The sequence below is a fragment of the Monodelphis domestica genome, chromosome X (genome assembly GCF_027887165.1).
Source record: "Monodelphis domestica isolate mMonDom1 chromosome X, mMonDom1.pri, whole genome shotgun sequence".
NCBI lineage: Eukaryota > Metazoa > Chordata > Mammalia > Didelphimorphia > Didelphidae > Monodelphis > Monodelphis domestica.
In genome coordinates, this window is record NC_077235.1 from 1,926,265 (window position 1) to 1,953,042 (window position 26,778).

Consider the following 26,778-nt stretch of genomic DNA (forward strand, 5'->3'; position numbering starts at 1 on the left):
GCAGTGGAGGTTAGGTGACTTGCTCAGGGTCACACAGCTAGGAAGTGTCTGAGGACAGATTGGAATCCAGGTTCTTCAGCCTCCAGGCCTGGCACTCTAGTCACTGAGCCACCTAGCTGTCCCCTTCCCTCTTACTACTGAGGTTACCACTATCCTCCTGGCCATGGAGGTTCGGAACCTAGGTGTCATCTTCAGTTCCTCATCTCTCTCATCCCCCATATCCAGTCTGTCTGGGCCTATTGATTTGGCCTTTGCAACATCTCTCGTGTGTGCCCCCTTACCTCAAATCTCTCCCTACTGCAGTCCATTCACTTAGCTGTCCAATTAGGCTTCCTAAAATGCAGATATAATTATGCCATGCCTTCCCACCTCCCCTTTTCATAAACTCCAACGGTTCCTTATCACCTCCAGGACCAAATTAAAATCTTCTATTTGGCTTTCAAAGCCCTTCATAATCTGGCCTCTTCCTTCCAGTCTTATTACTCCACGTTCACCCCCATGTACTCTTTGGTCCAGTGACACTGACCTCATTACTATTCCTCAAACTAGACACTCTGTCTCCTGCCTGGGGGCCTCTTGATTTTTTTTAAACCCTTACTTTCCATCTTAGAATGAATCCTCTGTATTGGTTTCAAGGCAGACGACTGGAAAGGGCTAGGCAATGGGAGTTAAGTGACTTGCCCAGGGTCACCCAGCTGGGAGGTCTGTGGCCAAATTTGAACGTAGGACCTCCAGTCTCTAGGCCTGGCTTTCAATCCACTGAGCTACCCAGCTGCCCCCTGTAGGTCTTTTTTAAAAGCTGGCTATCTGAATGCTCTCCTGCCTCACTTTTGTTTCCTGGCTTCCTAGCTTCCTTCAAGTCCCAGCTAAAGTCTTCTATAAAAGCCCCTTAATGCTAGTGCCTGCCTTCCCTCTGGTGATTCCTTCTAATTTATCTTTTCTCTAGCTTGTTTGTACCTAGTTGTTTGCGTGTTGTCTTCCCCATTAGACTGGGAACTCCTTGAGGGCAAGGACTAGCTTTTGCCTTTCCTTGTATGCCCAGTGCTTAGCTTTGTACCTGGCACATAGTAGGCACTTAATAAATGCATATTGACTGACTGACTGGACCATGAGAAAAGATGGGGCAGCCATGGGAGCCTGGAGCTAAAAGAGTAGCTAACAAGAGACAGAGCCTCGATGTGGAGAAAGAAACAAACTCCCACCTTGCCCATGTCCCCTCTTACTGTGAGTGAGCTATGTGGACTGTGCAGGTCCTTTGGGAAAAGAATTGACTATTAATACCAAGTCAAAAAATCCCCTTTGTCAGAGGGAACCTCAACCTTAAGGTTCAGGATTGCTATTGTCCTTAGGGCTCACTGGAAGATGAAGGATCAATTTTCAAGCCACCCCCATTGTCTTCTGCTTTCCAAAATGGGGAGAGGAAGGTAAGGGCGGGGGGAACCTACTTTCCCCTTTTCAGGAAGTTCCAACCTTAGAGTGGCTCTATGTTATGTGAGACTCTATGGGTCTCTAGTGAAGGGGACACTCTTCAGAGATGGAGAGGAGGAGGGAGGAAGGAGTTGTCATGTTTTATGAGCTCAATTGGGAGTCCTTTATGTTTTGCATTTTTCTGGAAGGTGAAATCAAGGTTGTCTTGGGTCCAGTGTATTGCTAGTCTGCTATAGCTTGCATGGGAACTGAGGACCCATCATCTTATGCTTTGTGGTTTTTCTGCAGGGACCTAACATGAGCTCTAGTTTGATGCTCCCAGGATGGAGGAATGAGCCAAAGAGAACTCTGCTTCCCTCTTGTACTAAAATTGATATGTGTGTGTGTGAGCCCAGAACTTCAAGCTCCCCTCAACTAAATGCCACTGCAAAAAGAAATGACCAGAGTTTCTGAACTGGTTTAGAGGCCAAAGGGCTTTCTGACCTTCAGATTTCATTTGAACTCATGTTGTCCTCCAGGGGATCTCTGATCGCTCCCAGAAGCAAACATACAATATTAGAGGATCACTGGAAATACACAGACTCCAAAAGAAGACAGACATTTGAGGCCTTCAAGGCCTTCAGAGCTGCTAGAGCTCTTCCTTCGCTTGGCCATCTCCCACTGGCCTCTCCCTCTCCAGACTAGGCCAGCCCATGTTCTTCCCACCCCTGGTCTTGTGGCTGTCCTCTAGTTCCAGCCTTGGTGACTCTTCCTAAGCCGCAGGGCCCAGGGCAGCCTTGGACTATTTTGCAGCAGGGAGGTCACCACACAGCAGATGAGGAACAGGCTAACGACAGCCAGTAGCACCCACGCAGCCTGAGTTCCTTGCCACCATGTACAGAACTGACGGTGGTCCCTGGCTAGGGGGCCCCAGGAGCCCCCATCACTGCTTGGGTATACACACTGGGCTTCTCCTAAGTCTGGTATGCTAACATTGGCACTGGCCAAAGCAACCAACCAGCCCAGGGTACAGCAGTGAAAGGGGTTACCTGCGATGAACATGGATGTGAGGTGGCCACTCAAGCTACCCAGTGCCTCTGTGTCCAAGGCCTGGAGATGGTTTTTGCGCAGGTCTAAACGCTGCAGAAATGGGGAGCAGTTGAGGGTCCAAGGCAGGCTATCCAGTGTATTGCCTGATAGGTCCAAGACTCGCAGTTCCTGAAGGCAGGGAAGCCCCAAGTGGGTGCTTTCCATGCCATTCCCTCGGAAGGAGAGCTCACGCAAAGAATGCTGAAGGCCCTGAAGGTCACTGGGGACCAGAGCCAGCCCTGTGTTACCAGAGAGATCTAGAGAGAACAAGGTTGTAGGAGAAAATGCAGAGGAGCACAACTTCCTCAGCCCGTTTCTACTGAGGCTCAGGTGCTTCAGCTGGAAGGCAGAGCCAAATGGCTGAGGGGTCCCTCGGAAGGGCCCGTCTTGGCCAGCCTCTGTCCTCCAGCATAACTGTAGCTCATTGTCACCCAAGTTCAAGACTTTGAGACTGGGCAGCATTTCAAAGACCCAGCTTGGAAAAGTCTGAATGTGATTCCCTTGGAGATCCAGAGTCCTCAGGGGCAGGAGCGGCAGCACAGACATGGGTTGCAGAGCTGATAGATTCTGGAGACAGTTCCAGGCCATGCTGAGTCTCTGGAGGGCAGAGAGGTGGCTAAGGAAGTCCACTGGAAACATGCCCAGTTGGTTCCTACTGAGGTCAAGGTCAGTGAGCCCAGGTAAGCTGACTGCTGGATTCTGGCCACTCTGGGTCAGATTTGGCCTTATCACCTCTTGGTACCAAAGGGCAGTGTCCTGAGGTAAGGGTGGAGGATGGGACTCCAGGGAAGCCAGATGGTTGTCCGAGAGGTTGAGATGGCGGAGATGGTGCAGAGCTGAAAGCATGGGCACGGCCCTTAGCTGATTATGGCTCAGGTCCAGCACCTGTAGCTGGTACCCCCAGTTTCCTTCCTCAGTGGCAAAGAACTGCAGGGCATTAAAGCTTAAGTTGAGTCTCCACAGGGGCCGGAGGCTGAAATCAGAGATGCAGTGCAAGGAGTTTCTAGCCAGGGAGAGCTCCCGCAGCTGTAACAAGCCCTGGAAAGCCCCTGCTTCTATCTGCAGGATATAGTTGCCACTGAGGTTAATGTCCAACAGGTTGGGGTTGCCCAGGAAGGTGCCACGTGCTAGGAGTCTGATGTGGTTGTTGGAGAGATCCAGGCTCCACAAGGAGCTGAGATTGGCCACATAGACAGCAGCCATGTCACCATCTAGGCAGTTGGCCGAGAGGTCCAAAAAGTGTAGGTGGTCTAAAGGCCACAGTGCCTGGCTGTTGGACTCATAATCCTGGTTCAGGGTGTTGCCTGCCAGAATGAGAGCCTGGAGCCAGCGCAGGGGCAGCAGGGCCCCTGGGGAGAGTCTATCTAGCTGGTTCCCCCCAAGATCCAGGTACCGAAGATTTGGCCGTTCTTCCGTAGTGTTGTCCTGTAGGACTCGCAAATGGTTATGAGAGAGGTCTAGCTGCTCTATGGTCAAAGGCAGCATTTCAGGGAATGTGTGAAGGCCCAAGCCTTGGCAGGATGCCCTCAGCATGCCCTGAAAGAGAAGGAGTTTCAAGGAGCTGAGAGACAGGGATTGGGCTGAGGGTAATGGGGAGAGACAATGACCAGAAGCTGCTTCAGTGCTGACCCTGCTCCCTGGCAGAGGCTTAGTCACTCCAACCTGCGTCACCCTAGGCAAGGCAAGTGAGCCTCAGTTTCTTCACCTATAAAATGATACTTAGACTCTCTACCTCACTAGTGCTCCCAAAACATGAGCTCCCATTATGATTACTACCACTGTTGTTGTTGCTATTGCGACTGCTGTTGTTCAGGCCTGGCAAGGCCATCCTGAAAGTCAGGGAAGGCCACCGAGAGAGGGCCTGGGGATTCAGAGGGAAAGGGGCTATAGTTTATTTTGGCACCTTATCAAGGGGACTGGGAATTCCAGTTGAACAACCGCTCAAGTCATTTTCTGTACAGGCCCTACTGCCCAAGAACCTCCCTCTTTGTGGCTCCCCCTTATCCATAATCTCTAGGATCGATGGCCTTTCAGAAGCTTGAGGTGAGCTGATGAGCTCTGTTTTCCTGCTATGCTAATCACACTGACTCCCTTTGGTCGGTAACTACACATGGCCTTGCATGGGCAAAGGGGGCAGTAGGCAGCTGCCACAGATGGCCAGAGGGAGAAGCGCAGTGGAAACAGAATAGCTCAGGTGCCACCTTGGCACTGGCCTCTGCTTTGCCCAATCCTCTAAGGATCTACACCTTCATTGATGTAGGTTGTAGTACCCCCACCACCACTACTCCTCAATGTCAACTGCAATCATGCCCCTAACTCAAGCTAGTGGGAAAGTGACTGTCTCCTCTGACTGGTCTCCAGAGAGCAGAAATACAACAGCAATCCTGGGGAGCTGCCCAAGTTTGAGCTTTGTTAGCACGGCTTTTTTTTTTTAATCTACTCCAGGATGATACTGAAAACCTCACAGGTCAAATTCTTAGCCTGACATTCAAAGCTCTCCAGAGGGTGATTCTAGGAGTTCTCTCTCCCTCCCTGTCCTTGGCATTTGGGCTCTCCTCTCACCAAGGTAATCTCCTTGAACACCCCAAGGTCTTTCCCAGCTATTTCCCCTCCTAGGATGCCCAACCTTGGCCATCTTTCCTTGTGTCCAAGTTGCATACATCCTTCAAAGCTTAGCTCGGAGCCCCTTAACTTTTCTGACTCAAGTCCTTTTAGATGCCTCTAGCCTGCAGTGATCTACTCGGTCCAGTTCCACGCCATTTGGCACTGACTGTATGACACTGTTTTATCTGGTTGTTTTCTGTGTGTATGCTTGGGCTCACCAACAAGATCACGGACTCCCTGAGAGCAGGAAGATTTCAGGGCACAGTGGGCTGAATGAAACACTTTCCGTATTTTGGAAACCCTAAAGCCCTCTCCCACTGTAAGCTCTTCTCTCTAATGATCATGGCATTTCAGAATGTCTTAGTGAGTGAATTCCTGAATGGAGGAGGGAAAGCCAGCTTTGGGATGCCAACCTCTGCTGAGGCCAGGCAGAAGTGGGCCTGAGAGCATCAAAGAAGGAAGGGGAGAGCAGATGTAATTACTTCTAGAGATTTTGCCTAGACCCCAGAGTCAGGAAGACCCAAGTTCAAATTCTACCTCTGACACTGTGATCCCAGGTGAATCACTTATACTCCCTGGGCCTCATTGCCTCATCTGTAAAATGGTACCAATTATCCCTCTAGTTCAAGTAGTTGGGAGAGTCAAATGAGGTAATGGTTGGGCAAGCTGTTTGGACACCTGAAGGTACTACGTTGATGATGTGATTATTAACTCTTCCTCTAAGGCAAGACCCCGCCCCCACTCCCCAGAGCAAATAAGGCCCATCTCCAGAGTTTCAGCTCCCACCCCAGAGAAAAGGGCCAAAAGATGCACTGTGTGTGCTCTGAGGAACCCTGACCCCATCCCTCCAGGTTTTCCATTTTTCCATTCCTGGCTGACCCAGGAGGGCAAGGGCCACAGTATGGAAGACACAGCCTTACCTTCAGGCAGCCAGGTGGCAGAGAAGCTAAGTGTTCACTGGTGACCTCAGGGCTCATGTGCAGCAGAACCAGGAGCAGGCTGAGGCTCAAGGAACTGGGCCTTGGCTCAGTGGTCTCCTGGGGAGCCATGCCACTGGCCTCCTTCAGCTTTTCTTGTCCCTTCCCTAAGCAGCCAACTATCTTGAGGTTGTGGGAATTTTAATAGGCCCATGCCAAGGCAGGAAGTATTGATATAGGTCAGTGAAAGTCAGAAACCACCAAAACCTCTGGGTGGAGGATAAGGAAGAGACATGGGGAGGAGGGGGAATATGAGGCCTCTGGGAGGCTCATTTTGGGGTTTGCGCATTGGGCGGCCATGACTGGGTATCTGTTACTGTCAGAGGGGGCTGGATGACAAGTCATCCAGGAGGCCAAGCGTCTCAGATCAGGAACCCCTCCCCTGCCTGCTGTATCAACTGGAAGAGAAGCCCAGGATGGTGTTCCCCCACCTATAAGAGTCCTTCCAGCTCTAGACTTCTGATCCTGTCACCTCATGAGCTCCTGTACCATGAGACTCTGGCCAGATAATCTGTGAAGACCCCAGAAAGCATGATGAAGAGTTTGGCCTTTATCCTGTAGTCAGTAGGAACTCTCCTTAGACTCTTCAGCCAGGGAATGACATGATGAAAGGGAAATTCAGGGAGGCTCTCTAGCACTTTCCTTTCCTCCTAAAATTATCCTCCCCCTCCACTCAAGTGGGAACTGGGGTGGACAGAAGTGAATAGAAAAGGAGTAGCGTCCAGTCGGGACCTTGAGAGAAGCAAGAGAAAGCATTCTCTTGGAGGTAGCTCGTCCTCCATCCCCTTGTGCTCAAGGTTGGGTTGGAGGAGATAAAGAGAGAGCTGCTTCTGTTTTTCCTTGGCTAGTTGAGCCTTGTCTCAGGCTCTGTCCATCTAGAGGCCCAACAAGAGTTTCTTCTCTAGCCTCCACTTGATAATTGGCTTCATCTAGCAGCAGTGTGGTGCAACAAAGACCTAAGCTTGAATCTCATCTATATTATTGGCCTGACCACGGGCAAGTCACCGAGCCTTCGTTTCCTCATCTGTCCAATGGGGGTAATAATTCCTAGAGTATTTCTCTTATAGGCTCGAGGTGAGTATACAGGGCAGTGCACTTAGTCCAACCCCTTCATTTTGTAGCTAAGGAAATTGAGGCAATCCAGGGAAATGAACAGACTTGCCCAAAGTAACACACAGAGGTAGAAGTGGGTAAGATTTAGGCCCAGATCCTCTGATTCTAAACCCAGCACTCTTAAAAAAGAAAATAAACCCTTACCTTCTGCTTTAGAATCGATATTATGTATCGGTTTCAAGGCAGGATAGCACTAAGGGCTAGGCAATTAGGGTGAAATGACTTGCCCAGGCTTATATAGCTTGGCAGTATCTGGATCTGGATTTGAACTCAGGACCTCTGATCTCCAGTTCTGGCTCTCTAACCACAGAACTACTCTGTGAACACTGCATGGGCACTTATTTCTCTGGGTAGATGTTATTTCCCTCAATTTAGACATTCCTTGGAGGCAGAGACTAATTTTTATTTGTTTTGTTTATCCCTAGGACCAACTGAGGAGGTAGCTATCTGGCACAGTGGGCCTAGAGTCAGGAAGACCTAAGTTCAAATCCAGCATTAGACACATTAGTGGAGTGACCCTGGGTAAGTCACTTCACCTCTGGCTGGCTGTTTCCTTCTCTGTAAAATGGGGATCATCATAATCACACCTACCTCCCAGAGTTGCTTATTTATAAAGTGCTTGACCAAATGCCTGGCACATAGTAGGCACTTGTTCCTCCTCCCCTGAAAACTTAGGACCTTCAAAACCTTCCTTGCTTGCTCATCTTTGCTGCGCTGTGAGCCCCAAAAGCTTTGGCTGGGGCTGCCTCAGAGACATTAAACCTCTCCCCATTCCCTAGCCATCTCCTTCATGGCCATCTTGGGTCCTGATGGTGCTACTTCATAAATGCCCACACCTGGCTTCACTCCCAGATCTTCCACCATGTCCTGGGTAGCTGCCTTACCCCTTTCTGGCTGCCCCCCACCCCACCCTTAAAACCATGGCCATTGTTCCGAGACGAGGGGTGCCAATCTAGCACTCTCCCAAATCTGCCCTGGCCACCAGCCCCCATGGATGTTGTCTCTCCCATTAGCACTGAAGCTTTTGGAGAGCAGGAGATTGTCTTGGTATCTCCTGCATCTGTCACGCGATCTAAAGGCAAACGTTTCCTACCTCCCCCGTTAGGCCAGTCCCTTTCCCTGAAGCTTTCCTCACCCAGTCTAGCCCAACTGACCACAGTTGCCACAGAGAACTGCAGAAAAGTGCCCAGTACAGTCAAATGGGGGCAATTGCTGGGTTCCACATGCCACCCAGTGGTCATACCTCACATGGCAGATAAAGGCTCACTGGGAGTTCTTAACTTGACTCTGACCCTGATCCCTTCTTCTCTCCTACCCTCTTTCTTCCCCTCTCCAGGGCCCCTGCCATTTCCCAGAGACAATAGCCTGTACTTGAAGAACTGGGGCCTTGGAAACCACTGCCATGGGAGACACTGGGACCCTCAGGCACAGATGGCTTCAGTACCATGAGATGAGGAGCATTGGGCATGGTTACCTTCATCATCTTCCTTATTCCATCAAGCCCAACTGACTGGTCCAGGCCAATTTAAAAGGCCCTCCTAAAAACGAGGGGAGCACAGACCATTCTACCGGTCAGATAAGGAAGAGTTTATGGCCAAACTAGAACTCGGACACAGTAGGGGGAGTGAAATCGGTAATTTTGACTGTACGACATTCAAAAGGTTTTACACAAACAAAATGAGCACATCCAAAATTAGAAGGAAAGGAGGAAACTGGGAATTGGGAGAATTGTTACAGCAAGTTTCTCTGATAATAATGTGACCGTTTTGATGATATAAAATGATAACAATTCTCGTAGAGGGACATTTCTAAACATAAGAGCCATTCCCCAATTAACAAATGGTCAAAGGGTATGAAGAGGCTACTTCCAAAGAAGAAACCAAAGCTATCTACAGCCATGGGAAAAAATGCTCTAAATCACTATTGGTTAGAGGAAGGCAAATGACAACAATTCTGAAGTGCTACCTTATACCTCTCAGGTTGGCTAATGTGACAGAAAAGAAAAAGGACAAATGTTGGAAGAGACATGGAAAAATAGGGACATCAATGCTGGAGCTGTGAACTGGCCCAGCCATTCTAGAGCAATTTGGAACTATCTCCAAAGGGCTGTAAACCTGCATACCCTTGGACCCAGCAGTACCGCTGCCAGGTCTATGTCCCAAAGAGATCAAAGAAAAAGGCAAAGGGATCCTGTGTACAAAACTATCTATCGCAGCTCTTTTTTGGTAGTGGCAAAGAATTGGGAATTGAGGAAATCCCCATCACTTGGGGAATGGCTGAACAAGTTGTGGCAGAGGTGGAGGATATTTGTGGTTTCAGAAAAGCCTGGGAACGCTTGGATGAACTGTTACAAAGTGAAATGAGCCAAACCGGAGAACAGTGTATACAGTAATGGCAAAATTGTAACAAGGATCCAGGGTAAACTACTTTGCTACCTGATCAACACAATGATTCAAGGCCCCACCGTCAGAGAGAGAACTGCAGACGTAGGGAAATGTTTTGGAGGGTGGGCTGCAGGGGGCAAGAAATGAAACTGAAAAAGTCTGAAGCACCTATTGAGCTCAGCAGACCGGAGGATCCTAAATACCTGAAGCTTTGAAGAGTTTAATGTCCAGTTCTGTCCTGATGGTCATCTGTTAGCTCCAGGAGAACTGGAGGGTCTGAATATCAGTCTATGTCCCACCTCCTTGCCTTTGTACAAACTCCTCCCTCCCGCCAGGTCTGGAATGCACTCTTTCCTCAGGTACAAATCTTGTCATCCCTGGCTTCCTTCAAGACTAGGGCCTTTAAGCTTCTGCCAGTGCCTCCCCTCCTACAAATGATCACTTTGTATCTATCCTGTTTCCACATATGTGTAATTGTGCCCAGAGGTAAAGAGGGATTCAGTTGGGTCAGGGCGGAGTATGAACAAAAGGCAGTGACAGAGATGGGCCTGGAAAAGATCTTGGAAGGTCTTGTGTGCCAGACAGTCAGGCAGGGGATAAGCAGTTATTAACCACCTGCTAGGTACCAGGCACTGTGCCAAGCTCAGAATATTGTTTTTAAGTAAATGAAGGCCAAAGACAGGCCTTACCCAGCTAATGGAGAAGGCAACAGACAAAGCACCCCCTACCCAAAGAATTTGACAGTATCCATTGAAAGTAACCAACAGAGGGAAAAGTAGTAGCATTCGCGAGAATGATCTTTACTCACCAGGTAAGGAGGAACCACAGCCATTGGGAGGTTTTCTGCTGTTGTTATTGTTTTTAGAGCAAAGTGGCCAGGCCAGATCTACTCTGGATAGCAGGCCGCAGGGGGACAAAGATGGGTTCAGGAGCTAATTGGAATGAAGGAAGGAGGACCAAACAGGCTCTGGTTGCTCTTCAGAAGGGTCTGCAACCAGGATAGTAGCAGTGGAGATAGAGTTGGCCAGGCTTGGTAACAGATTGGATATGGCAGATGGGGAGAGCCAAGACTTATGGGTTATGAACGTGGGAACCAAGAGGCCACCAGTAACACTGGGCAGTCAGAGGGGAAAGCAGTTCGTTTCTTTGCTTTGGCTTTTTACAAAAGGCACTTATTAAGTACCTGCTATGTGTTGTGTAGGGAATACAAAATAAAAAATGAGGCAGTTCCTGTCCTTATAGTCTACTGAGGGGAGGTGGTGGTGGAGTCCACATGTTTTCAGGCAGGCAGCATTCAAGGCAGGAAAGTGATGCCATCTGTGAGCTGCTCCATTTAAAGTGCTAGTAAGCCCTTTAGACAGGTGCAGATGGAAAGGACAGGGCCAAAGACTCCTATTTGTGAGTCACGCAAAGATGGTAGGAGAAGCTGGCAGAATGCAGAAGAGTGCTAAGGGAGAGTGTCCACACTGAAAAGGGCCAAGGAGAGAGAGCAGAACACATGATATTAAAGGGTCAAGAAGAGGCTGAGGAGGCCAAAAGCACAGGTGGACCAGGAAAGCTGGGCTTTCACTCAAAAGCATCAAAAACTAGAGGATCTGTTACATGGAGAGGTGAATTGGAAAATAAATTATCTGATTCTCCCAAACGTGTGGGTTAAAGAACAAATCACTGACTCACTGCATTGAAGAGAATGACAAGGAGGAGACAACACCTGATGCGGCCAAAGCAGTACCCCAGAGTGCCCACAGGAACAACAAAGAGGATGAGGAGCTAACCAACTAGAAAGGAACAAGCTAAAAGCCCTCAGACAAAGACCCAATTGGAAGGCCTAAAACTCAAGGAGAAATTAGTCCAAGGGAAAGTCAGCAACTACTGAACTCATCAGTAAGACTGGGAGCTGGTTCTTTGAAAAAGGAGGTTTTGGACTTCCAACAGGAGACCTCAAGAAAGGGAAAGAGACCAGAGGACAGACCAGAGAGTAAGGAGTGGGAGCACCCATGGCGAACCTTTCCCAAAGAAGGGCAGTGAAGGAGCTGGGGGGAGGGGAAGACACAGGCCAAGAGCCTGTCAGGCATGGGGCCTCCTGGGCATGGGAAGGAGCTGGGGGCCTGGAGGCTGGGGATACATGAGGCAGGCCTATTGGAGTAAGGTCCTCCCCAAGTCACGAGGGAATGGACTCAAGGATTCCAGGGGCAGGATTACCCGAAGCAGAGCTGAGATGGGTTTGGAAAGGAATTCGGATCCATTGGAATGAAGGAGTCTGGCAAAGGAAGGAGAAACCAAGAGGCTGGGATAGCAGCTCCTGGAAGGCAGGGATGGTGTCACCAGTTCATGGGGGGGGGGGGGGGGCAGTGACATGAATAAGATGCTTGTATCTGTGACATCTTGGAGGCTAGGCGAGGCCGTCAGGAGTGCGTGGGTCGGGATCTGGCCTTTGACACTTTCTGGGCCATTTGCAACCCTTCACCTGGCCAAACAGCTCGTAGCTCAGGGCGGGGGTTCTCGGGAGTTTTCCGAGAAATCCGGCCCGCCCAGGCTGGGATGGCTTTGAGTGCAGGCCACGCAAATATCAGCTGTTCCCCCCCCCCCCCCAACTGTCATAGCACAGTCACGGGCTAGCGTAGGAGGGAGAAACAACTCAGACCTGGGAGGGGTGGAGACGTGCCTCCCGCCCCCGCGCGTTCTGGCTCCGCCCCCGCGCGTTCTGGCCCCGCCCCCGAACGCCTTTGCCTAACCCCCACCTCAGGCCGCCGGGTGGCGCTGTGCGTAACTGGCTCGCGCCCCTCTCCAGCGGCAGCGGCGGCGGCGGCGGCGGCGGCGGCGGTAGAGGCGGCGGCGGTGGTGGCGGCAAAAGCCTCTCGCGCGCCCGAGGCGCGCTCGTCCGGCTGGCCGCGCTCGCGCCCGCCCAGTAGTCTGCCAGTCACTCCGCGGTGGGCTGTGCCTGTGCCCGGGATGGGTTGGGCCTGTGGCCGCGGGGCGGGGCAAGGCGGGACGCAGACTCGGCCGTGGTGGCGGCGGCGGCGACGACGGCGGTGACGGGGAAGAGGGGAGGTGACTGGGGGGGGCCCCCCCGGGCCCTCCGCCCCCCTACGAGGCCTGTGAAGGGGAAAAAAACCAACATGGCGGCTCTTCCGGTGAGGCCGGGAAGTGACTGCCCTTTGACTCCGGAAGTAGATGACCGCTGGTTCCGTCCTTCCCCAAGATGGCGGAGGCGGTGGCGGCGGCGACCGAAGAAGAAGAGGAGGTGGCCGGGCCGCGACTGCCACAGCTGCTGGAGACCGGTCGCCGGCTCCTAGGTGAGGTCGAAGACACCAGCGAGTCGACAAACTCCAGGTTCATCCAAGAGAAGGTGAAGCAGGGTTTGGAGAGCCTGGATAAAGCTTCTCGCATGATGGCGCAGCTTGACCTGTTCAGGTGCGAAAAGGAGAGGGGGCGGGGCCGCCAACGGCCAGGTGGGGGGCAGTGGGGGCCGGGCGGAAGAGGGACCGAGCGCCCCACGTCCCGGACAAGGACTCCGGGAGTGCCGGCAGCCGCATGTCATTGACAACTCCCTCCGGGACTTCCCCCGGGCACCGTTCCGCCCGTGCATGTGGTTCCCGGGGTCAGTGGCCGAGCATGGCCAGAGCCCAGGCTCAACCTTTCTCTCTACCTTCCTTACAGCTCCAACGAAGACCTGGAAGAAATCTCTTCCACTGATCTGAAGTACCTGATGGTTCCCGCCCTCCAAGGAGCTCTCACGTTGAAGCAGGTCAATTTCAGCCACAGGCTGGAACAAGTACAGAGTGCCCGGGCCCACTTCCTGAACTTCTTAAAGCAGTGCCAGAACTACAAGGTCACAAAGTTCGAGCTTCCCCTAACCCATGACAACCTCCTTGGAAGAAAAGTAATAGACGGGACCCCAGGAAATCAGCAAAGCCTCGTCACCATGGCCTCTCACAGACAAGCCAAAATTGAGAGGTGAGTCAGTGGCTGCGACTCGACAGAGTTCCCACGGGGGATGCATGTTTGGGGGAGACCCAAAATGGAGCTTGCTGTTAAGGGGGCGAGTCCTCACTGAGGAGAGATCGCCAAGATTTGCCAGAAAGCACTGCCTTTGGTTGAGTAGACACCCCTCACCTCCATCTCTGAAACCAAGGTCTAGTGAAAAGAATGCTGGCTCCTTTGTTTGGAGTCCTCGACTCTGTTCCCCACCCTGCTGTGTGTGCACTGTATCCTAGCTCTAGACTATTTAAGTGGAAAGGGACCTTAGGAACCAGCTAGTCCACCTCCCTCCCCCTCAGTTTGCAGTTAAGAAAACTGATGATTAGAGAGGAGAGACTTGTCTAAGCTTATTCAACTGTATTCATTAGCAGGTCTACTGGGCATTTGACTCCAGATCCTTTAGTTCCAAAACGAATTCTCATTTTGAGAAGCCTGGAGCAGATCACTTTCTGACTTGATTGCTCCATTGGAAAAAATAGAGGTTTCCCACAGATGCATGAGAATGTCATGAAATTCATTGAGAAAAACGAATGTGAGTTTTTTGAATTTGTGGAAAATGATTTTATATCTTATAGATCAGATTCTTCAGACATAGGTTAGACTAAATGGCTTCTGAGGTCTCTTCCTATTCCTAAGATCTAGGATTTTGGTCAAGAGCATTACTCTAAACTGAAGGTCCCATAGTTTCCTCAGGACTGAGATTCTATTCCCTGTCTCCCTCCCAGGAAGAAACTTTGAAGGATGGGAAGCAACCCACACCGATTTCATGTTGTTTCTCTTCTCTGCCGGAAGGAACAAGAACTATTCAGGGTGCATTATGAGTGCCAGCTGGGACTGGGGGCCTCTTAGTGGAGATGGAACCCAGTGGGGCTTTAGAAAGAGGCCTGGAGATTGAAGTTTGTCTGTTGTGGAAATGTATCTGTATTAAATGCTGTAAATGTAGGCCTGAAAGGGATTGTTGGCTCCCCAGTGTGGCCTTTTGGAAAACCCTCTCTTGAGGATATTATATTCAGAATCTTTGTTGAAAAAATCCAGATTTCTGCCAAAAAGTTCATCTATTCCAAAGCATTCCTGAGCAGGAATTTCCTCTGAAGCATCCTTGAGATGTGTGATCATGTGCAGCTTCAGGCCTAGTGGTATGCTCTTTAAGCACCTAAAGGAGAACTTACCTACAATGAATGGGCTTCTCTGCCATGGGCAATCTTCCACCCTTCTTGACAAGGTTTCCTGTGTAGTGCTCTGTCCATAGCTTGATAACCTGATATAACCCAGAACATTGGGCAGCCATAGCTATGCTGCTGTGTTGCCTGGCGTCTCAGTCAAGTGAAGCATGTGCTTGGACCATGGCATTAGCGGTCAGCTTAGCAACTTTACTAGAACCCATTCCAGCTCCCCTCCTTTCCTAAGTGGTGATAATTAGAATTTTATCAAAAATTTGCCCTTGTTGGAGGAGTAAGAGTCTCTTTTGCTGGTGGTAGACAATTTGAGAGAAATGGCTCCCTTATTCTCCTGTGTTGAACCTGCCATTCACTTATTCCTTAGGAAGCTTTCTGCTTCATGGTCTTCCCTTTCACGTTACCTTTATTCAGGGCCCCCAATTCATCTCACATTTCTGGAGTGTTCTTCTCTACTCCCTCTAGACTTTCTGTATGGATTCAATTATCAGCCCTGTAGATGATTCTCAGATCAAGCTAGCCACCCCACCACCACCACCTCTCTCTGACCTTTAGACTGGGGTCTCTGAGTGCCTATTGGAGGGAGAGATGTCTTGCAGATGTCTTTAACTCAGCATGTGCAAGACAGAAGCCTTTTCCAGGCTTCCTTATTATTGTCAAGGACACCAGCATTTTCCAAGCCCCTCAGGCTCAAAACCCATCTTATCTTATCTTCACTTCTTAACTCCCCACCCCCATCCCTGGATTATTGCAATACCCTACTGGTTTGACCCGCCCTTGCCTCAAGTCTCTTCCCCACTCCAGTCCAGCCTCACTTCAGCTGTCAGGGATCTTCCTAAAGCATAGATCTGACCATATCCCCTATTCCTTAAGGTCCAAGGGCACCGAAATTCAATATAAAACCCTGTTTAGCTTTTAAAGCCCTTTGCATTATAGCCCTTCCTATACACCTTCCTAAACATTTTGACTCCCTACCCTACCTCCCACTCCTACACGGTGACAGGAACAAGATACTCCATTTCCTGACTCCCTGCATTTGCCTGAAAAGTGCTCCTTTCTCAGGTCTCCCCTGAAATCCCATTCATTGTAGGCAAACTCTTTTGGCACCTCCTTAATGGTGCCCCTTTCCTTCAGTTAAGCTGTTGATTTATCTTACTCATGCATAATCAATTGCTTGTTGTCTCTCTGCTTAGATTGTAAGCTCCTTGAAGGCAGGGATTGGTTTTGCCTTTCTTTCCACTTAGTGCAGTACCCAGCACATAGATGTTTAATAAACGCTGGTTAACGTGAATCTGCCATCCAGTGTGGTGTTTGTCTTGCCCAGTTTGTTTGTTTTTTGTCATCTCTAAATTTTGTTTTCACCTGTGCCTTCTAATCATTGATTAAAATGTTAAACACCACAAAACCCAAAGATAAGTGACTGTGACACGGAGTCAACCAGAAACCCTCCAGAATGGAATTGGATCCATTAATCACTATTTGGGGCAGGTCATTCTACTGGTTGAACCCACATAACTGCACTGTGCTCCCAGCTCACATCTCTGTTTTGTCCAGGACTTTGCTGAAATCCAAGTTATTTTGTCTCTGGCATTCCCCATTGGCTGACCCTGTCAGTAGAAGGAAGTATGGTTAGCCTGGAATGAACCTATTTCAGCCTGGTTGAAGTCCTGTGGATTCTTTTTTTATTATTCATTGATTTTTGGCCCTGACCTTCCGTCTTAGAATGAGTACTGTGTACTGGTTCCCAGGCAGAAGAGCGGTAAGGGCTGGGCCATGGGGGTGAAGTGGCTTGCCCAGAGTCACCCAGCTGAGAAGTGTCTGAGGCCACATTGGCACCCAGGACCTCCCGTCTCTGGGCCTGGCTCTCCATCCACCCAGCTGCCCCCCAGTCTGGTAGATTCTTAAGGGTCACCTTTCCCTTTCTACATGCTCACAAACCATCTCTTTCTTAATACATTCTAGAATGTTGTTTGGAAGAAGACGCAGGCTTACCAGCCTATTGTTTGTAAACACTGCCACATTCTTCCCCTTTTTCCAGTCTCCTGGCACCTCTTCTGTTCTGAGTTTCCCAAGATCGCTAGTTTAAGCTGCTAGTTTAGTCAGTACCCTGGACAGTAGTTTTCTAGGGCCTGCTGACTGGAAGGCCTTGAAAAAGCTGTTATTTGCTCTCTGACCATCTCTCCTCACTCCCTTGCATACCAAATCTGTTGCATCCGTCAGAGCCTAAAAATGATAGCTTTAAAGGTGGAGTATCTAATCTGTAGACCAATACGGTGCTGCCCCACCAGTAGCCTCGGCAGAGCAGATAGAAGCCAAGTCAGGCCAGCAGGTCTTTTTCTTGGTTGACCATGCTAATGGTTGCCTCCTCATGCCAGATGGTAGTTATTTTATCCCCAGTGTTTTGGTTATCACCAGCCTCGGATCATTGGGGGTTGGAGAATGCCTGCCGTTCGTACCCAACCTCCTCTTGACTCTGGCCTCCGTTGCCATCTTCCCTTGAGGTGCTTTGATTCTGGCATTATGAGCCCCCTGCCCACTGAGATTGCCAGCCTCCAGGGTCATGAGCTCCAGGCCAGCCGACTTTTCTCCCCAGAGCTAATGTGGCCCTTGGGTCTCATCTCTGTGGGGTGGGGAGGAAAACACTGGCATACACCTGCCATGGCTGGAGTGGGCGGTCAGGTGGCACACAAGCCATTTACTGGGGTCAGCGAGGGCAGATGGGTGGGGAGGGGGTGGGGGGGGGTGCGACAGGCACTCTACTGGTGCTGCTCTAACATGCACACATGCACCCGGAGGCCAAAGGCTACATTGTAGGAGGTCACAGAGAGCCTGGGGAAGAAGGGGCTCTGACTGGCAACATTGTCAGAAGGGCTTGAGAGTATCCATCCTTCTGTGTTTGTAACCTGTGGTGATGTTACAAGCTGCTGTTGTTACTGGAGTCGCTACTCTGTATCCAATTCCTTACATGTTTCTAACCGCCTCTCTAGAGATAGGTGTGGACTGCTGGCTGTGTAAGAGAAGAGTGCCCAGCGGGAACGGGAAGGGAATGAGCATTTATAGAGTGTCTCCTATGTGCCAGGTGCCGGGCTAAGCACTTTACAAATATGATCTCGTACGACCTTCACAGCAATCCTGGGAGGGAGGTGCTGCTGTTTTCCCCATTTTACTGGAAGGAGGAAACTCAGGCAGACAGAGGTAAAGTGACTTGCCCAGGAACCCACAGTTCATAAGTGTCTGAGGCTGGATTTAAATTCAGGTCTTTCTGACTCCAGGCTTAGTGCTCTCGCCCCTGAGCCGAGGCCTGCCAGCATAAGGATGCGGCTGGTAGTTTGGGGCCCTTCCTTCCCCAACACTTCTTTTGGAATGCTGGAGGGCACTGGTCTGTAGCTCTCAGAATCTATTGAGGTGGCATTGTGAACCGAATGTCAGGGAGCAACCTTGCTTCTTTGGGCCTTGTGGCGACTTGGGGACAACGAAGAGGGTTTGGCCACAGAGGCCCTGCCTCTCTCTCTCTCTCTCAGGTTGCACGAGAGATAGAGTGGGAACAGGATTGGCCGGAGCAGCCTCTGGCAATACAGCTGCTAGAAATGAAACCATTTCCCCTTGTTCCAGAAGCCTGCTGGCCCGTCTCTTTGGCACATGCAGAGTCGACTACTACACCTGGGTGTCCTACTAGGGAGCAGGAACACCTGGGGTCTGTACCTTTCATAGGAAGAAGCCACCGGGCTTAAGAAGATCCAAGTGGCAGGAATGATAAGTGAGTGAAAAAGCATTTATGATAGGCCATCCCCTGTCTGAAGCACTCTCTCCCGCCCACCCATATTGTTTGGGTCTGGCCAGATGTGTCGCCGCCCTTGAAATGCCATCAGCAGGGAATCATTTGTTGGTTGTAACATGCCACTTCCCTAGATGTGAATTACAGTGGCTGGGGTTCCTCCCTCTGCCCATGCCGGCAGGTTGTCTATTTCAGGCAGCACATGTTTCCTGCTCTAACAGAGCATGTTGGGAGAAACGAACTGACACTTCCATTTCCTTAAAGAGATGGCTAGGCAGATCCCACAAACTGCGTAGTTCCATATCCTTTCATGGAACCTCGTTAGGCACACCTCATCTGGCTGGTGGGGGTGGGGGGTAGCATAGCAGAGGCTCAAAGAGCCTGGGAAAAGATGATGAGCCATTTTGATTGCCAACCTCAGGCTCAAGTGCCCCCTCCTTGAAGAGGTCTTCCCCGACTGTCCCTCCACTCTCTCTCCCCAAATATACACTTAGTACGTGTGTGTATTCATTTCTCTGGGCACATGTGCTTCCCCAGCAGAATGTCAGCTCCCTAAGGTCAGAGTCTGTCCCACCTTTATGTGTGTATCTCTAGCATCTAGCACAGTGCTTGGCGCATACATGCTTGCTGGCCAATTGGGATATTTGTCCTGAACTCTTCAAAAGGCCAGAAGTGGAACTGATGGAAAGGCAGGTTTCAGGTGGCATCTAAGTGGTGTCACAGGGGATAGAGTGCTGGACCTGGTGCCAGAAAGACCTGAGTTCAAATCCAGTCTCGGATAATCACTAGCTGTACGACACTGGGCAAATCATTTCACTTCTGTCTGCCTCCGTTTCTTCAGTTATAAATTGGGAATAATAATACCACCCACCTCCAAGGGTTGTCTTAAGGATCAAATGAGATAATGCATGCAAAGTGCTTTGTAAGCTTTCAAGTGCTCTATATGACACGCATATGACATGTCTCTCTGAGATACATATATGTGACATAAAGAAGAACTTTCTAGCAGTCAAAGCTGTTCAGCCGAGCATAACACAGCACCTGGCCTGTGGGCACTTGATAAACAATGATTGGCTCCCTATCCCTGAAAGTATTTCTTAAGAAAATAAATGACCACCTGGCAGGGATGTTGAGAGGAACCCAGTGTGGGTGGGAAGTCAAACTCGGTGGCCTCTGAAGTCCCCGTTGGTTATAAGATTCTGGGGAAATGAAAGTCACAAGGCCTGGAGGAAAATTTGATTCGATCGACCACAGATTGATCCAATAATCTAAAGAAGTTGACTTCTGGAATCAGATTATCTCTCTTATTGTCTTCTTTTTCTTTAGTATCTTCTTTTCTCCTGGCTTCAGTTCTTCTCACTTCTTTTAAACTCTTACCTTCTGTCTTAGAATTGATCAATACTAAGTGGCTCCAAGGCAGAGGAACAGCAAGGGCTAGGTAATGGGGGTTAAGTGCCTTGCCCAGGGCCACACAGCTAGGAAATGTCTGAAGTCAGATTTGAACCCAGGTCCTCCAAACTCCAGGCCTAGCTCTATCCACTGAGCCACCTAGCTGCCCCTAGTTCTTCCCCCTTTTTCGTAATCCCTTCCTTTCTTGAGGCTCAAGGGAACTGGGTTATGAGACCTGACAGCCCTACCAAGACATGATCAAATTTCTAGGCTTGCTTGTTCTTGAGAGAGGGAGAAATCATGTTGAGTATATAGATATAGATAGATAGATATACACACACATATATTTATGTATATATATATATATATATATACATAAATATACTTGACCTTGTCATGATCATTGTATTTAGGAAAATGTGGATGAGTTTACTGCAAGTCATCTTAGGGGGAGGGGAGCAAATCCTCCCTTTCGAAGTTCCCAATTAGACCTTCTTAGGAAGTTTGCTTTCTCTTCCAAAGCAAATGGTGAGCTGGATTGCTTCAGTCACCAATGAGCCTTTGATATTGACCCCTCTGATATCAAAGTCCAGTTCCCATCTAGTAGCAGACAGGGACTCCTATTGTTGTTGTCTTCCTCTGTCCCTCCAGCCTCTAGAACAGGGCCAGGCCCAGAGCAGACACTTTATTGCTGTTTGTTGCATTGAATTCTGTGGGACAGATACAAGCAGAAGAAGGAGTTGGAGAACAAGTTGGCATCTCTGGAGACTGCTGTGGAAAGTGGCCTTGCAGATGAGGAGCAGGTCCGGGAGTATTATTTGCTTCACTTACGGAAGTGGATCAACATCAGTTTGGAGGAGATCGAGAGCATTGACCAAGAAATCATGATCCTGAAAGCCCGAGACTCGGGAAAGCAGGTAGGCCGCCATGGGGGCTGCACTTCTGCTGTGGATTTTTACAAGAGAACTCCTCATTCGATTTCAGTCTAAGATTTCATAAATGAACTCCTATTGTCACGACTGAGCCAGGTAGGTCCTACAAGACCTTGAGAAGCCTGACCTTGCTTGCCTATCGCGTGGTAATGAGCTCATGGGAAATCCAAGAATCTACCATCTGGGCTTCAGCTGCCAGGCAGCAGATATTCAGTTGAATTAAGCTCACCAGCCAGCTTTGGAATGCCTGCTCTATCTGAGGTGTTGATGTAGTTGCTGTCCTTAAAGCAGTTGTTTCCCAATCCTTCCTTAGTGCCCAAGCCAGTTCTAGATGTTTCTGGTTTTGTGACACAGTAGGGGAGGAGACTGAGAACAGGTGACATGATTGTAACACAGGGCTTTTGGAGCTTCCAGAAATACTCTGAGCCTCTATGGCAACTAATCTCTGTTATTCCTTGTCCTTCTCAGGCATCAACTTCTCGTATACCTTCGCAGGGCAGGCCTCCAACCAAACCTTTTATCCTCACCCGAGACACCACACAGGCCAAGTAAGTAGCACCTGGAAGGGCACTAGCTCTTACGGGCCTCTGCCATCAGACTGGTGTGGCTTCCACATGTTACAGACCTGCTGAACATCATAGAAAGGTGACATTCTCCCCTATGGAGAACGCTCCCTTCCCATTTTGTTCCCATGGCATTTAACTCCTAAACCTAAGACTTAGATGAGATTCTAAGAGGAAAAGAAATCAGAACTTCTGACCAGAGTTGTGCTACCTGAAGGCAGGGAAGGGAGCTAAAATTGAATGAGGTTAATATGGTCATCTTCACCCTGAGACTGGATAACATAACTGCTTGTTAGGATTCATGGTTCAATTTGAGATTGGCCTGGACGCTTTCTAATGTCCCTGCCAACTCTGGGATTCAGTGATGCTGCTTTGAACCCCTTCCTTCTCTTTATTGATGGCCTTTCTCCTTTAGCTACACCTCCAAATGTCACTCTTTTCCTTAAGATTTCATTTTGAGACCTTGGGACAGTGTTCCCTCCCTCAGGGTCATAGGCGAGAAGAACAGTTGGGGAGCTTCCTCTGTTCCTGTCAGACCCACCAACTGGACTTGGGAGGGTCTACAGAAAAGTAACACTTTAATTGAGCAGTTGTTAGCCGCATCCCTTCTTTTGGGGTTCCCTCCTTGGGAGATGCTTCATCTTCTAATGGAAGCCTGGCCATGCTCTTAGTCACCAAAGTCCACCTTGCTTATCTTGGTGGTGGTATGGTTTTTTGGAGCAGTCACTGAGCAAGTGTGAACAGTGCAGCACTGAGACTTACTTGGTGAGCTCATCACTGAACAGAAAGGGGCTCTTTGCATTCAACTCCCTGATGCCAATTTGCTTCCTACAGGGTATTTGGATCTGGCTATCCTAGCCTGGCGACCATGACCGTGAACGATTGGTATGAGCAGCGACAGAAATGGGATACACGCAAGAATTCAACAGGTACAAGTCAATCAGCAGGCACTCAGTGCGTGCCCAGGTACTCTGCTGGAGTGCTAAAGGAAAGGAACGCTGGGAAATGGTCAGGATGATAGAAGTTGTGTCCAAGCCACCAGGCTCCTGCTCCATGTTCTTTAAAGTGGTAGAGAGGCGACTACGGTTTATGCTAGGACCTCCGAAACTTCTCAGAAAGGGGGCCTCTCCCCTTATTTGGTAAGCAGAAGGGTCAACGTAGACAGGCTGTGGGCAGCCAGGGGAATGCGCTTTCCCTTCCAGAAGGTGAGTAGTTGGCTTCATTTCTCTTGAGCATTCACTCTGTGTCGGTCACAGTGGCTAGGCCTAGGCTAGGCCTTGCCCTGAAGGAGCTAACTTGGCAGCAGGAACCATGCATTCTGTTTCTGTTTGTTCCGCCTCACATATCCTGGCACCAGTTGGTCTGGCTAGTCTGAGGGCTGGTTACATACACTGAGATCACTAAAGGATCACGGACTGCATTGGAATGTGCCCCCCCCACACCCCATCCCCTGGCAGTGCCTCTGATTCCCACTTCTTTCCCTTCCCTTCGATCACAGGTACTCTTAGCTCTAGCTTTTCTATTATTTTTGTATTTTCCCAGACCTTGACCTGCTGCCTGGAATACCCAGCCTAGGAGTAGCCCTGGTGAACTTTTTGTCCACATGTCCTCTGTGGCTATTGTTTACCTTCAGTGGAGTTTCCACAGTGTGCTCGGGCTCACTCTCCATCACATTTGGAAAGGAACAAGGGCCCTGGAGGCCCAGGGGAGTTCTCGGCTTTGTTTTGATGGTTATCCCTTCTTCCTCCCCTTGCCCCTTTTAGTGAACCTCCGCCAGGACGCCGAGCAAGATGAGGAACAAGAAACAAAGTCAGAAGAGGATGAGGAAGACACGCTGCACCGAAAGCGCAGTTGGGACGACTGGAAAGACACACACCAGCGGGGGTATGGCAACCGGCAGAATATGGGCTAATCTCAGCCTGAAGAAATAGGACCAGAGGGACTTGAACCTCCACCTCCAAAGGAAAGTTGTCCAGGTTCCCTCTCCCCTGCCCTCCTCCCTCTCCTGTGTACAATGACATCAGAGACAGTTCATCTTGCTGTGCATTTAATAAAGTGTCAAAAGACTGAGTGTGCACTTGTAGCCTAGCTGATGAGCTGACAGAGCTGTTGAGCAGAGAGTCCCAGTTTACCAGACATTCCCAAGTAAGTGGAAAGGGAAAGGCAATGAGAAATAGTGGCTCTGTATTGTCGATGGTTGTATTGATTCTCTTTTAAAAAATAAAATCCCATGTGTTACTTAAGCCTCCATGGAACCAAGCCCTTTCCTGGGCTGGGCTAGGTAGAAGGCACTTGCCCGTGGAAGATCTGAGGAATTGGCTCAGCAAATTCCCTAGACTCGTAGCCAGTGGTGCTTTTCTCCAGCCCTGGGTGACAGCCCCCTTCTGCCCAGCAAGTACTTTGGGCACTGTGACATTTGCAGAAGGACAGAAACAGGCTAAGATCTTACAGCCACTTGGCGTCACTTTCAGGAATTGGCAGCAACGACTGGTGGACACCCAAGGCCAGCCATTACAGACTGTTCCTCAGGCACTACTTGAAGCAGTTTAAAAAAAAAAAAACAACAGTGCCTTAGGGGTCTCACCAGCACTTGCTTTGGTCCCACGTGGAGGCTATGATGTGAACACAAGATCCTGGGACTCCTGGTGCCTCTGATTCCCACCTCTTTCCTTCACCTTAAATCCATCGAGATCACAGATTCTTCCCTTCTAGCTCCTCTGAGAGCTGTGGTTGCTCATTCATTGCTGATGTCTTGCAGAGATCGTCCTCTTTTTGGAGGCTGCAGGGATACAGTTTTACAGAAGTGTTTGCCGTGTCTTGTAGAGAAGGGGTGGCTGGCTCAGACCCTTGTCTCTGGCATTTTAATTGCTCCTCCAGGATCTGTGATCTCCTCAGTGTGGCTCTTCCTTCCAATGTGTCTTCCCTAAGATCATCACTCGAAGTTCCTTCCTTGGCTTCTTTGGACATCAAGAGGATACTGTTGAAGCTGCCAGCCAATTTTCTTGCTCTCCGTCTGTGACAGACCTGTCTTTTGGAATCACCCGTTTCTTGATGATGTTTTGCTCTGTAATTCCTTTTTTGGAATGTGTTGAACCCTGCTCATTGGATGACCCTCAGCGTGGCTTCTGTGGAGACTTATCATGTTCCACTTCTCAGCAGCACATCCTCAGAAGAATATTGGTATTAAATAGGTTTGACTTACTTTGTCTCAAGGAAAAACTTGGGGTCATTCAAAGAACTTGGAAGTTGCACAAAGACAATTCTGCTTGATCTCTTCCTCCTAGTCCATCCGGAGCCTAATTCATCATCTATTTGCAATGTCTGCTGATGGACAAATTCTTACACGCCGTCCATTCAGTTACGTATTGTCTTCTGGACAATAAACAACCTTCGTCCACTTGTATCCGTTTCTGGCATGGAGTGTTAGGCCTCAGTCTTTTAAAGAATTTATGGGTTTCACTTAGAAGGTTCTGTTCTGCAGTGTTCCAAGTCTCGAAGTAGTCACTATGGTGTCATCCTTGAGACAGGAGCATTTAGAGGACATGACACCTCTAGAGAATCCCCTTCCATATGGACCTTGCATTGGATCTTCTCCATGACAGTAGTGGATTGCCTTGCTTGAGATTTCCCTAAGTAGTGGGTCTTGCAACAAGGCTCTGTTTTATGTTTCAGAGGTCAGCATATGCCAAGTTGGGAAAGAGCCAAGAAGGTGGTGTTTTGGCCTGTCCAATCATATGGTTGTTTTATTCAATAATCAGAAGCACAGTGTAATCTCGTATTCTCTCAGTCAGTTGGGTGATAGTAAAAACACAGTGTATCGTAGAATTGTCATTGTGAAAATCTGCTTGCTCGTTTCTAATAACTTTATTAAGTATGCACTCAATATGCGTGTGTAGATTATTCTTAGAAAATTTGCCATAGGTGGGGAATGTACTTCCTGATAGATACTCTCTAGGAGCTTTTTCTTTTCTTTCCTTTTTTAGTCCTCAAGTCTGAGATCTTTTCCCATGCTTCAGCTCCCTTCCCTTTCAGATATCTTGAGAATCAACCTCATGTCACCCTCCAAATGAATGATGTTGCCTCTTGCTGATTTTCTCATCATGAAATTCTTCCATTGCCTTTTCCACTTCCTCTTAGCTGAGTCTGTGCTCTTTAAGTCCATGTGTTATAGCTATACTGCCCTGGTGGTAAAAGACAAACAAACGAACAAACAAAAATTTGTTGATCACGACTTCTGCTAATATTTTCCATTTTTAGTCTCCTTATCCTTTTTCCAATTTCATCCTTCAGTGCCCTGAGGATGGATGCCTGTTAGTTGGGTCTCTCGCCAATGTTTCTTCTACCTGCCACTGCTTCCCACGATTTTATCAGATATTGTCCAGAATCTCCCGCCATCTGCTTCCATAAGGTTTTTGCAAACTTGTTTGTATTCTAAATGAGTAGTGTTCTCGCCTGCTGTATCCCTCCACTTAGCAAATAGATCAAGTGTTTGTTGACTAAGGCAGTTTTCCGGATCTTTGTGACTCGTAATTATGGCATTTGATTACATTGGTTAAACTGAATGAAATGTTATAATGATCATCAATGTCCTGTGCTCCATTTATTTCTCATTTTGTTTAAGTCTGATTGGAGTTGTTTGAATTGCATGCCATGTCTTCTCATTTTGATTCTGCTGCTTTTGTATTCATTTTAACCCTTGCTCTAACAAGTCAATGGGCTTGACTGTATACAGATAGCTGATTCAGGAATGGCTCTCACATCAATACTGAGGCATTTCCTATCTGTTAAAATAGCAATTAAATGTTTGATTCCATTATCTGGTGCTTGGCATATTTCACATAGTATATAGAATCCTTGACAGGCCAGTTGGTGATGAACTACTTGGCCTTGGTAAACCATGAAATTATGAAAAGAAAAGTGGAAAATGGCCTCGTTTCTACACAAGCCCTGTGCAGTTATTAAGCTTCTGGTGGGAGGGGTGGGCACCATGGTTTAGGGGTATGTGCATGTGTGTGTGTGTGTGTGTGTGTACATGCATGTGTGCGTGGATGTGGGTGTGCATGCATGTGGGTGAGTGTGTGTTTGTGTGTGTGTGTGTGTGTTTGTGTGTGTGTGTGTGTGTGTGTGTTGGAAGAAGGGCCTTATACACCAGGACTTTTCAAATACCTGGGCCCAGCTTTTGCCATGATGGAAATAAATGCTCTCCTAAAAAGCTCCAATTCACTTCAGCATTAGTATCTGTAGGACAGACCCTTAGATGTGACTAGAGGGGACAGTGAGCCAAAGAAGGGAAAGGAAAGGGTTTAGGATCTGAGAATGTCATGGCTGGATCTAGTTAAGCCCCCTCATCTTAAAGATGGCCAACCTTTGGGAAAGTGGGACCCCGAGA

At 49.0% G+C, this 26,778-nt stretch overlaps 2 protein-coding genes across 2 annotated transcripts; one reads left to right on the forward strand and one right to left on the reverse strand.

The window, feature by feature from the left end:
• Positions 1-1,874: 1,874 nt before the first annotated feature.
• LOC103098002 (transforming growth factor beta activator LRRC32-like) lies at positions 1,875-12,722 on the reverse strand. Its single transcript, XM_007507617.3, has 2 exons — positions 12,316-12,722; positions 1,875-4,032 (listed from the first exon to the last, which is right to left on the reverse strand). The coding sequence occupies exon 2, from the start codon at positions 4,027-4,029 to the stop codon at positions 2,155-2,157; it is 1,875 nt and encodes a 624-aa protein (XP_007507679.3). The 5' UTR covers positions 4,030-4,032; positions 12,316-12,722; the 3' UTR covers positions 1,875-2,154.
• IGBP1 (immunoglobulin binding protein 1) lies at positions 12,701-26,205 on the forward strand. The gene is made up of 6 exons (XM_007507618.3): positions 12,701-12,988; positions 13,235-13,531; positions 20,616-20,811; positions 21,295-21,374; positions 22,224-22,318; positions 23,153-26,205. Exons 1-6 carry the CDS (start codon positions 12,777-12,779, stop codon positions 23,299-23,301), a joined length of 1,029 nt encoding a protein of 342 aa, XP_007507680.1. The 5' UTR covers positions 12,701-12,776; the 3' UTR covers positions 23,302-26,205.
• The last annotated feature ends 573 nt before the right edge of the window (positions 26,206-26,778 follow it).

Excerpts from the sequence above, each read along its gene's own strand:
- LOC103098002 (XM_007507617.3), bottom strand. The coding sequence starts at position 4,029 with ATGCTGAGGGCATCCTGCCAAGGCTTGGGCCTTCACACATTCCCTGAA.
- IGBP1 (XM_007507618.3), top strand. The coding sequence starts at position 12,777 with ATGGCGGAGGCGGTGGCGGCGGCGACCGAAGAAGAAGAGGAGGTGGCC. Across the intron at positions 13,532-20,615 it reads AGACAAGCCAAAATTGAGAG|ATACAAGCAGAAGAAGGAGT; the intron begins GTGAGTCAGTGG and ends TCTGTGGGACAG. Across the intron at positions 22,319-23,152 it reads TACACGCAAGAATTCAACAG|TGAACCTCCGCCAGGACGCC; the intron begins GTACAAGTCAAT and ends TGCCCCTTTTAG.